General features: G+C 40.9%; 1 protein-coding gene across 12 annotated transcripts in view; it reads right to left on the minus strand.

The window, feature by feature from the left end:
* MOB3B (MOB kinase activator 3B) overlaps positions 1-12,614 on the minus strand; it is a 73,387-nt gene that overhangs the window by 7,918 nt on the left and 52,855 nt on the right. For all 12 annotated transcript variants that reach the window (XM_015849915.1, XM_015849918.2, XM_015849924.2 and 9 more), the window contains one exon: positions 6,948-7,150. In XM_015849915.1, the coding sequence (XP_015705401.1) occupies positions 6,948-7,150 (203 nt within the window). The remainder of the gene's footprint in view (positions 1-6,947; positions 7,151-12,614) is intronic.

Here is a 12,614-nt window from a genome sequence, read left to right on the forward strand (position 1 = left end):
ACTAGCCTGAGTGGGGACTCTTAATTAAGCAAACAATTGGAGGGAGAAAAAGAAAAAAAGAGAAACAAATGCCTACTTTAAAACTGTCTTGGCTAGCATTTATTTTTGGATTATATCCAGATAAGTCATAAGTCAGTGTACCTCCCATGCAGCTATACCCATGCACACTGGGCATTTGCTCTAAGTCACATACTACTGTTGAAGACATTTTTGTACAGTGGTTTTCACACACAGAAGCTTCACTGGTACTTTAGAGTCAGAATCTATTAATGAAAGATTAATTAGAGAATGAGCAGTTATTCTTCTGGAGCAGCACCTATGACTGAACAAGATTAAACCTTATGTGTTCCCTGTCTAAAGCTTACACCATCCGTATAACATCCAGGGAGTCTGAAAGGATGAAAAGTCAAAGGTACCTTTCAAACACAGTGTTAATGTCACTGTTATCTTGCTCTTCAAAGTGCTGTAAAACGGGAATCACCAAGGCTGGAAAAGACCTCCAAGACCATCCAGTCCAACCACCCACCTACCACAAACATTTACCCACTAAACCATGTCCCATCTAAACATTTCCTAACACCTCCAGAGGCTCTGCCTCTACCACCACCCTGGGCAGCCCATTCCAGCACTGAAGATCTATACATCAGCATTAAGGAGCAGCAATTTAAAAACAGAATTGGGCAGCTATAAGGGATAGTTACAACAAGAACACGATGACTTTAATTAAATTAACTCTGTGCTTTTAAGCTCAGCCTGTCTTAAGATGACAGGCAGATCATTTATATTTTTGAGTCTGAGATAGCTAATTTCACAGTCTATTGATTTGTAGCTACCGTTGCTGCTTTCACCAAGACTGATGTACCAATTGAGAAAATGAAACAGGAAAAGTTCAAATTCCAGTTTTCACCATGAATATAAAAAACTAGCTAAGCGGAAAAAAATCAATTATTTGGAAAAAAAAAATAAAAATCAAGTGAATTAAGAATGGAATATTGATGTTTAAGAATTTATGCTTGAAAAATTTATCTGAAGTAGAGTCTCATTTAATCAAACAGTTTGACTCAGCTGTCTTTCATCTATGAGCACTTTTACCAAGATGCTAGTAGTTTGCTATGTTTTGTTAAGCCTGATATTGCTGATTTTTCCACTGTAAGCTCTGGATGGAGCTAATGCCAGATGGGCTATGTTTACAGTATTTGTGCAGTGTCTGTGGCATTTCTGGCAATGAAATGCCTAATGAATAAACATATTTTGCGGTATAAACAAAGAGGCAGCAAAACTTCTAACTATGTTGTGAAAAGATGTACTGTTTGTAGTAAATTGGATGTGTAACAGCAGCTACATGGGCCTCATGCACAGCAACAGCAGAGCTGGGGAATGATACTTAAGCCTTGCTATAAAGCTAGCAAAGCGTAACAGAAAAAATCTCAGCATTCACCTGAATGCAATTCACCTTGCACAGAGTACTTCTCATTACTTCATCTTGAAACAATGTGCATGGAGAAACCCACCAGGAAATGCAGACTTCTTGAGGTGGTACCCTGCACCCTGTAATACCCTCAGCAGGTGGCTGGAGAAGCACAAGCAGCTGCTGCATTTCCATCATGTGCCTTGTGCTGATAGCAGGTTGTGTGCAACTGCTCCTGAAACTGCCTGGGCAAAAACCACTGCTTTTGGCTGAACTAGTGTTCAGCTGATCAGCCCCTGGGACTTAGGATGATAATGCAATGGCTGGCTCTGATACATGGAAGGAGGGACTAACTGAAAATAAAGTGCCCCACATCCATGTCACTGTAATCAGGGCAGGAATGCAGCTCTGAATCATAAAATACAGGAAGGCAGAGTTAAGATCATTATATAAATCTCACTGTGTAATTTTCTGAATGTGCTTAAGCTTTTGAAATCTTACTGCCACTCAGACCATAACTGGTTTTTGCAGTTAGTGTATAATACAGCTTGCTAGGGTGAAAACAAAACAAACCACGGAAACAACAATCCCAGAACACAGTACTTATAGTGATATATTAAGCACCCATCTCTTTACCTGCTAGACTGCCTGGACATACACTAGCAATTCCATTCTGAAGACAATGTTCTATAAAAATAAACCAAACAAATTTAAAATCAAAGTTTTCAAGGGATGGGAATTGTAAAAAATAACTTTTAGGAAATGAGTGAAGTTGATGGCCAAGTTCTTCTGTCTTTCACCCTGGCACTCAGAGGGGAACTTCACTGCAATCAATAGTTCCCAAAGTCAGAAGGTACTTATCACTTAATGAGAGGATACTATGCTGGTTAAAAAGGAAAATGTATAGAAAGAACATGTACTGGTATCTGTATCTATCTGGCCAACAGATACGTTTGTTAATTCACACTAACAGCAAGAGAAGTAAATTTACTCAAATCACATGAATCCTTTCTTCATATTTGCCAGGGTGCCCGTAACTCATCACTTCCCACTGTCACTTGATTTGATATAAACTCCTGACCTACCTAGAGTTCTGCAAACTGTGCAGCCACAGAGAGACAAAGTGTACACATTTTTGCCACCTAGGTTTTTTATTAGAATGCAAGTTTCACAGTACATACTGAGCACACAAGCTGTGAATGCATTTGCAGGTCTATGACCTTGTTCAAACTTGCTGAGCAAGATCAAATACCTCTAGTGGTTGGCAACCCTGCTCATGGCAGGGCATCAGAACTAGCAAATCATTACGGTCCCTTACAACCCAAATCATTCCATAATTCTATCATCTCTTTTCTTTTTTCTTTTTTTTCTTTTGCCCTGTCTCCTCTTCAGAAATGCAGTTTTAAGTTAAGCTAATCAGTAATGCTCGGTAGCGAGGAAAAGTGCTAGGTCCACATCTCCCACAAGGAAAAATAACAAATGCATCTTAGGAACCTCAAGGGAATCCCATTCAGATCTTACTCAGATCTTTAAGACTGAAATCTCACCACGTTTTCGGGTGTTTAATTTAATCTAACTCTGAGAAGTACAAGTCATACTGTAACAACAGGCCAGCTAAAATGTTGACTTAGAAATCAATGTCTCCAGCTAAATCCCAGCACAGCAGCAAACAGGCCCTGCAACCACCAAGCCAAACCTGGGCCCTGAAAAGACACCCTGCTCTCAGGAACAGATAGAGGAATCCAGCTGCTTCAAAACAGCAGAGCAAAGGAAACTGGCTTGATGCTGAGACACAGCCAGCAGACGTTCAAAATATAAACTGAATTATGAGCAGGCTGCTCTACCTGCACATCTCTTTATTCCTGCTAGGTAATGTCTTTTTTCTGAGATGTGAGTAATGGAAAGTGATGCATATCAGAGAAGGCACTTACCACTTTTTATGGGAAAACTGGATTTATAATGATCTATACTATGAAATCAGAAGGTACTTGGAAGGGATTCTATTGCCTTGTACGCAGGAGCTTGTATACCTTATAAATAAGCAAGCTGATATGACCTATCTCCAAAAAACATACTCCAGTTTTATCTTTACTACAAACAGCTACATCTTTCACAAGGGGGGGTGGACTACGTTCTCAGCATATACTGACAACATTTTAACAGAGATCAGTTGCTCTATGAAGCAGTTCTGAAGGTGTTTGATGCACCCTGTGAGATTAGAGGAACAATAGCCTGCATCTGCAGGTTACAGCTCCGACTAACAGAACGCCAACTTTGCATTAATCCTGCAGAGAGGTGAAATGTAATGGTGTAGTGCTTGAACATTAAGTGCAATTTGTAACACAGCAACAAGCCACATTAATGAACATCAAGTTAAGGAACACAGGCACAGCAGGCTTTCAACAGGCACACGTCCAAAGGGGCTGTGGGCAAAACCATGCTGGCGTAGGGACACCCTGAGGGACTCTGTCCCCTCACCAACACACACTGGTGTAGTGGAAAACAAGCAGCAACCAGCAGAAATTAAGCATCACAACACTAGCCTAAACCATAACCTAAACCCTAACCACAAACCCTAATCTCACCAAAGGGACTGGCCATGGCTGAGTGTAACGTAGTACAAGCACGGTAAGCTGACACTCTGAAAAGATGACAAGCTATTCACTCAATTTGAAAGTATTTATCTCCTTTAAGAAGTGTTTTATTCTTATTACTTTGTCCTTTTACTTCTCATTATCTCATCAATAATCAAAAGTTTCTGTTAATTGATAATAAATGAAGCAAAATTCCCCAAAGCAAGACTATTTCACTCAAGACATGGGCAAAAAAACCAAGAATGTTACTTGACGTGATTGAACATTGACATGATTGACATTTGAGCAGTAAGCTTCTTTGTTTAGCTGCATTAAAAGCCTCACTAAAAAGCAAGTTTAGATTAATTAAGTATCCTCTAAAAGCAGTAATCTACACAGGTCAAAGATGGAACGGAAGTAATAGACATCACAAAACCTGACCACTTGAAAAAGGCTCAGAAGTAAAATAAGGTGAACTGTGCCATTGTAGAATAAAATCAGTCACTCAGGAAGCAAGAACAAAACAGATACTATATATTAAACTTAAGTCTTAATTTAGTTTCTGATAAAGTCCCCCAGAGAGATGCCGCTAGTGACTGCTGAGAGTTCTCATGCTGCACACTGTTCCTTCTGCCTGTGAACTGTGCGAAAGGGCAGGTGTGCTCCCAGACCATTTTCTCACATATGAGCCAATTGGCCGTACCTTGTTTCCTTCAGGACCACCTGCAGGATGAGTAAGTGTGCCAGCTTCCAATTTTTTTTTCCATGCAAAAAGACTGTCTCCATGAGACACTCAGGGGTCTGTCAAATTAACATAGCCTTGAAGATGGGAAGAAGATAAGCAGCCCTTTAATCTATAGACTCTGTGTTAACAAAAGCTATGAATGGGAGGGAGGAGCCCTATTTGACTCATTTGCCTCATTTGATTAATAACTGTTACATCAGCTTACAAATGCTGATAAAATCTATTTTTAAACAAAGGGTAAAAGCTCTGCCAGCAGGCTAATATTACTATTTATCTACTGCCTACTTCCCTAGTTATTCTCCCTTTTTGAAGATGTGGTGATAAATCAGTTGCCTTCCTGTTTATTAAAGCATGTAGCAGTCTGTTTATTTAATCAGCTCTTGGCCCATTTTCTAATTAAGGGAGATAATGTGGGCTCATTTCCTGCCATGGTGAACCTGGCAGGGCACAGGTTGTCCTCAAATATTGCAGTAAAATAGAAGATTATTTGTAATGTCTGCTTTTATTTGGCAGCTCCTCCCCTTCTCTCTGCCCAGCTGAAGAAAAAAATGCAGATAAATGAGTTTTTTTCTTCATTTCCATGCTGCTGACAGCCACCCAAGTTGAGGATAAGGAGATGTAAGAAGCAAGTGAGGCTTTGTCATCTTGCTGATACTGTTACTTTCATGCAAGTGGAACAGTCTTCTGGAAGCTCCTGCAGCTCAGCAAAGTTCAAAGCATCCTGTGCTGATAGTAAGGGTAATTTTGTGAGGGGAGCAAAGGCTGGAATGTGAGGGGAAAGCATACAGCAATGGAGCACGTTTCTAGCCTGCTCTGATGCTAGATTTGGGCCACTTCCTGCACTACTCTGGCCTCAAACCTTCATCTGCCTGCTCAGCGTGGGAATTTTGCTTATCTCTTTTTATGGCATCAAATTATTTTTTGTGCTCTTTGTATCCCCAAACAGGCAACCATCTTGTAGCTGACTGTCTCCTCTCTTCCTACCCCTGAGATATCTCACCTCGTCTTGTTTGTGACACAGCTTCAGAGACCAACAGCTACAGCAAATCCAGAATCCCTGGTCTGCCAAAGTTCTCTTTTACAGGGCACCTACTCAACCTTACCAGACAGTTAGATGGTGTATTAAGTTCTCCATCTATAAAGGAATGACAGAAGCATTTCAGGTTACTTTTATGTGCCACATACAGAATCTTTCAGTGGGACTTGTGAACTGCTGCAAACAAGGCCATCCTCTTTGCCTCTATTCACTGGCTCTGTTTCAGTCACCATAAGTACATACATGGGTCACTCTGCAATAGCTCCAGAACCACCACTTCCAGAAATATTTAATATCAGCTATACTGTACAATTCTGTGCAATGTGCCTTTGTGAGGAACAACTGAAAGACTGTGGACATGGTCCTGTGCAGCTGACTTTAGCAAACACTGCTTTCAGTGGAGCATATTGGACTGTGTTGCATCTGCAAGTGTCAATCAATCTCAGTTGTTTTTGTGCCTTTGAGGAAAAAAATACCATTCTAAATAAGCTGTGCAGTACAGTACTTTCTGAGTTCTGGCCAAAACAGAAATGTTACCTCAGCCCCTTCTAAAGCACAGTGAGAATACTTTTTGAACAGTCTCTCTTATTTGCCCACACTTCTATTTTACTTACATAAAACAGTAAGTCTCATTTGATCTACCTTCAGCCAAAAGGAAGTGTCTGGTTTTGTTATGCTGTTAATTGTCTGAGTCTCTGTCTCACCTCATTTGTCTCACTTAGATCCAGACCTAACACACTCAATATTTTCAAAAACACCTACTTAAAGATTTCTAAAAAATCCCATTTCACCTTTATATACACCATTGTTCTCTTCACATTTATGCAACTGGATGCTACAAGTATCATGCTGTTACTAACTAGTGAATAAAAGACAGCATAAGGTTGTATATAAAATATATAATACAAGAAGGAGGTAAAGAAAAATGAACTTCTACTTTAACATGGCAGTATTTCCCACCTTGTATTCTTCCATACAAAATACATTGCATTTTTATCCCTTGACTACTTTGCATCTCACAAATGCTGCAGTAGATGGAAAATGTCTCTGGACATAAGTCAAGTTCTTTCCTTTAAATTGCCGTTGATCAATCATAGAGAAAATCTGTACTGCAGAAAATGCAGGAAAGGCTCAATGAATGTGGCTGAATATTTCCTAGAGCTTTCTCCTAGGCCTCACACTTACCAAAGGCTCTAGTTCTTTGCGGTCTATCAGGTTGAGCTCTGTCACAAAGTAATAAAAATGCTTGTAGCAGGTATTGACGTGGGCCTCGGCCCCAATGAGGATGATACGGTCAAAATGATGAATGTAGACGTGAACAAATACCCGAAAAAGCCGGCAAAGTATCTTCTTGCAGATCTGAAGGAAGTTCTTTGGAAAGGGAACACCTGTGAATAGAGAAGGTAGAGTTGTCACATCAGCTTGTCATCCTGCCAACACAGTGACTGTAGAGTAAAGAAGTATTTTGTAACCATAAAGCAGGTTATGACTTCTTTGGTCTCCTTACTACTCCAAAAGACTATGTAACATACAGGTGTCCAGCCTTTTAGCTTCTCTGGGCTGCACTGAGTGAAGAGGAATTGTCTAGGGTGTTATTTATGAAGTTTGCTCCAAAGGTAATGAGTCCTATTTATTTCCATGGAAACTACAACAGCTACAAAGAGTACAGTGACACTATTTAATAGAACAAATTCTCAGCTACAATGCACTTGTTTCCAGCACAGTCACCAGCTTTTGCTCTGCACTTTCACCCATGATGAACAAGAGCCTGCATGCTGCGCTCAGAAAAATCTTCACCAGCAGAGGTAGACTCTATCACTGTTGCCACCACTGAAATGTACCAACCCACCCCTGACTGTGTGCACATCCTCTAGTGCTCATAAATGTTCCTAAGCATCAATGGGTGCCATTTTTTTCTGCACAGAAGAATTCAGTTCTATACCTTTGCTCCACATGCAACTTGTGCCAGGCACCATTCTGTCAGAGTGCCTCCCTGCTGCCATTGGTCGCACAGCAATATAATGGAAAAGAATACTCATGAGATACTTCTACCTCTACTGCCATACCACCAACATCTGCCTTTGACAACATGGGCCAACATCGTAAAATAGGAGGCAATATTTTAATAAAATACATGATACAGCTTATGCATATAAGTGACAAAACATTTTAATTTTCAGTGTTTTTTATTAGAACACAAAAAAGGAGAGCAACAGAACTATGAACGCAGTGGGACACTTGAGCTTGCTTTTGTGAATGTAATGCATCAAGCTGGTTTGAAATAGCTGCAGTTCTTAGTAAGGTCAGTTTTAGCTTACTGTAGCAGCATAGGTAGCCAAGTACTTAATCATTATAATGGATCAAGACTAACAGGCACTGGTCCTTGTTCCCGTACTAGTTTAACAGAGAAACAGCTGGTGGTGGAATACTCAGAATGTGATTTTCATTGCACTGCATACAACCTCAATAACATCAATGGCTTTGCATCCTGAGGTGGCTGCTTGACTTACTGTTATAGGTAGAGTTTTTCCTAGATGCGATAGCATTTTTCTTCAACAAGAAAAAACATCCATTATTTGCAGAAAGGAGATGCAGAAATTAAATTAACATTCTCACAAGCTTGAGGGCACTCTACTTTCTAGTCCTGAACAGGCATGCCCCAAAATAAAGAACAATTAGTTTCATCTTACGTAGGCTGACAGAGAATTGTTAATGAAGAACATTACTGCAATGAAGAAATATTTTTGTATCAACTAAAATAAGCCCAACACATCTAGCTGGAAAAGGTGGGCAGATCCTTTATTTCTTTGTAGACCATGTTCCCACTGAACCGTCACAAGCAGCAGGAGCAAAGGGAGTAGCACAGTTTCTGCTGCAGGTGAGAGCTCCTACATGATAACCTTAGAGATGTGTAGACACTCCATGTGAGTGATGTGAGTGATGTGACGAAACATTTGTCACTGCAGCACTTTCCAGCTTTGCAAACCTCTCCCTGTCTCACTTATGTGGGCTCTTAGATGAACAGCAAGACACAGCTGCTACCACAGATCTGCTGCTCTTCATATTCAGAAATGGACAAGAATAATGGCAGAAATGCAGTCTCAAAGAAAAAATAAAATCTAATACAACAGAAGAGATTCCAAACACAGTTACGGAATGAATTTAAAGTAATGTTATAAAAAAAAATCGGAGTGAATTGGTTCCAGATTTATACTCTGAGGTCAGAATTTGGCCTAATGTCTTCTTCCCACTGCAACTGTTACCGTTACAAATAAATCAAGCACAGAATGCAATCATTAACAGTGACCCCTGGGAAATGACTAGCTTAGATTAAGATGCTTCACTTGCTGAAGAGTCAACAGTGCTTTAGCTGAGCCTTCCCCTTTCAAGCTCTTTCTAACATGCAGTCCAAGTTTAATAATGGCTTTCCTGGAAATCTGAAAAAGGGAAAAAATGCCCGAGTACTTATTTAAACTTTGGATTCCTTCTGCAATTAAACAGATTTCCAGTAAAGTTGACTGTCTCAGTATCTGCAAGGTGATACGGTAAAGATACAGAATGTAAGATCACCAAATTAGATTGCTAAGCTATATTAATAAAATGCAAAGAAGGACATAAGATGCCAATGGATTTTTTGAGCTAGCTGCTACTTGCTGAAAAAAAGTACTTCTTGGTGCACAAACTGGCAGCCCTGACCCGCCTGCAGGCTGGGACTCAGAGCTGCTGTATGAGAAGAATCTAATGGAAGGATTCCCTTGGTTAACCTTGGTTCCAAATCCCAGAGGTCTTGATTATGTTCTAGGTAAGTGCCATGTTACACAAATAATCTCTAACATCTCAGTCATACCATGGATGCTCCTTTACTTTAGGGCTGTACATGCAACTGAGAAACAATTCAGTAGGGGAATGATGAATATAGGATAGACAGCAGGAAATACTGCTAATGGCAGCCTCCTCCTGTAGCACAACAGCACTGGTACGCAGCAGAATAGCAGTGGCCAGCCACCACCTCCTCCTTACTCATGCCTCCCTACCTGTCCTTTGCTTTTCTGCTTCACCCCACAATGCTACATGCCAGCTTCTACACCTGGGTCAAAAAAGACCCACACAGCAGCATAAGGCTATGAAAGAGCAGTAGGAAAGATGCATGGCAGGAAAGGATCTGAGGGTGTCAATCGACAGGTGGAGTAACCTGAACCAGCACTATGCCCAGGAAGCCAAGAAGATCAATCACATCCTGGCCTGCAACAGATGTAATGTGCCCAGCAGGACTAGGGAGGTGATCATCCCTCTGTTCTCAGGCCTAATGAGAACAAAACTCTCATACTGTGTCCAGTTCTGGGCCCATCACTACTGTTGAGGCCTACCTTCCATGAAACTCATAGTACAAAGCAGTGTCATTATTGCTATCCACTAAAAACACCTGTGCAGTGACCACAGCAAGTTAATGGTCTGCTAGTTTTAAACCTTGCTACATCTTCTACAATATCAAACTCAGGCAGGTTGGACCTTCCATGCTTGTGTGGTTTGAAGACTTGCTAGTCTTCAAATTCCAAGGAAATACAGTAAGCCCTTTAGCAGTTGTTCACTGAAACAGCACTGTGCGTTTCAAAATCTTTTCACAGGCCACATGCACATGTCACTCTTTTTAAAAATCATTCATATGGGAAGGCTTCTCTTCAATGGCAAGAAGACTGATAATGTACTACTGCAAACCCTGCTTAAAAATATGACAAACTGGAAAACTAAGACCTTTTTCAGTTTAATGAATGAGAAAGGTGTATTCTTAAAAACTAATGACGTGAAGAAGGCATATGAACCAAACTCTTCTCCTCTTGCTCCCTCACTGTTCTCCTCCTCCTGTCCCCAGTACAAATGTATGTGAAAGGTGCCCTCAGCAATTTCTGGAAACTTCACTGCAAAACACCTATCCTGATCCAAGCAGATGTTTAATGTTATCTCAGCGTGCTACTCAGGGAAGCATCTGCCTCAAGTGCCAATGAAAACAACGTTGGTTTTGCAGAACTTTGTTCCTCACCAGAATAAGCTGACAGCTGCCAAAAGTCAGCAATAAACTAGACCACCATGCACCTGCACTCTCCTGATCCTGCCCTGTTCTGCTCTTACATGAGAGAAAGCAGAACAAAGGAAAATATACTAAAGATTACATGGTGCCATTTACTTTTTTAAGTGCTGCTGCCACTAACGGAAGGTACTTATGTTCAAGGGGAAAAGAGCAAAGATCAGAGAACTGTTTGAGGGGGTACAGTACTTGAACATCCTGCAGCACTCTCTGCTGCTGAACAAGAACAAATGGTTGAAGGCACTAAACTCTGCCATTTACTAATAACTTCAGGAGAAGATACTTCTTAGAAGCATGCAAATACCTAGTTATTCAATACCCGAACAGGTGGAGGACACCTGAAGTGAGTCTCCCTCGGATCAGAGGACAGAAGGACACGAATCCTTGGGCTGCATAACGCAGGTCTCTTGCATGATAGGCACGTTGGCAGTGGCTTGCTCCTGCCTATAATCTGACCTCTTCTGAATGTGACCTGTCACTTTATACTTTTGATTACACTGGTGCAGAAAAGCAGAAGAGAACTGCAGCACTGGAGAGCAGAATGTTCTTCTGCTGCCTGTACCAAGCAAGGTCAGTCTTGCCAATATACCCATTAGGATAGATGTGCAGGTCTACAATGTGATAAAAAAAATGAGAGCCTTCAAAAGCAGCAGTCATGTTTGTGTGACTCTGTAACTCATTAAACACACAGAAGACCCACCTTCACCATAAAATGATTTTGCTAGAACTATGCGTTTAGACAACTTTATATGGTATTAATGTATTCACAGGCTTGGAAATCTATTTTAATAATAAATAGCTCTCTGGGCCTCAGTAGTGCAATGTTAAAGTTAGCCATAGGCAGCCACTTCTGGGGCAGAAAAAGCAGAAAACGTAGACTCACTTGGCATTATAACAGCTTAGGGTGGGAACAGAGAGTTTGATAATCTGCTGAGTCAGTGCAAGAAAAATGAATATACTAACACAGGAGTCTGCAGAAGGCATAAGGGAAAACTCTGCCTTCTCAGCTGGCACACGCTTGCTAACAGCTTCGTCCCTCGAGCACTTACCATGGCCTGACAATTTCTGGGTAATGACTCAGCATCCCATGGTGAGTACAGCATTGCCAGGACGGTTTGTATTTTCGTTATTTACTTCTGGCATTTTCAGCAAGTAAACATCCTCCTCCCCCCATTTATTTTATAAGAACATTGGAAATAACATGCTGTTCTAAGGGCCCCTCTTAGGCTCACTGCTGCAGCAACAAGCAGCAACATGAAACGTTATTAGAAGTAAGCAGCCTGCTCTTGGGAGATACAAGGAGAACCAGACAAAACAACCTGCTGTCTCGAGAACATATTACATTCTGGCCTTAATTGAAAAACAAAACCCATAGTACAACATTAACAAGAAATTCAAAGATCTGAAAGGTTGGCATAGTTAATATCACAAAAGCAATGTTTGTTCTCCAGATGGCTGCTGTGCTTAATCCCTTCCAGAGGGCCACTAAGAGAAACACACAGTACTAGCAGCTCTCCCAGTACATGCCATGTTCTGACCCTCTGACATCTGCACTGACTTAGGAATCCATTACGCACATGAGGATATCTTTAGTGTACATGGATAGCTGTTTGGAAAGATTCAGAAATTTTAGAGAAGTTATTTTTCCCCTCCAGTAAAATGCAAGTCTCCTGTGAGATGGGGAAAGACAAGTAAACAGGAACATGCAATGGAAGCTTCATGGAAGTCAGAGCTTTGTTCTAGAAGCCAAGGTGAAAGCAGGAATGGAG

Source organism: Coturnix japonica, chromosome Z, assembly GCF_001577835.2.
Source record: "Coturnix japonica isolate 7356 chromosome Z, Coturnix japonica 2.1, whole genome shotgun sequence".
Taxonomy (NCBI): Eukaryota; Metazoa; Chordata; class Aves; order Galliformes; family Phasianidae; genus Coturnix; species Coturnix japonica.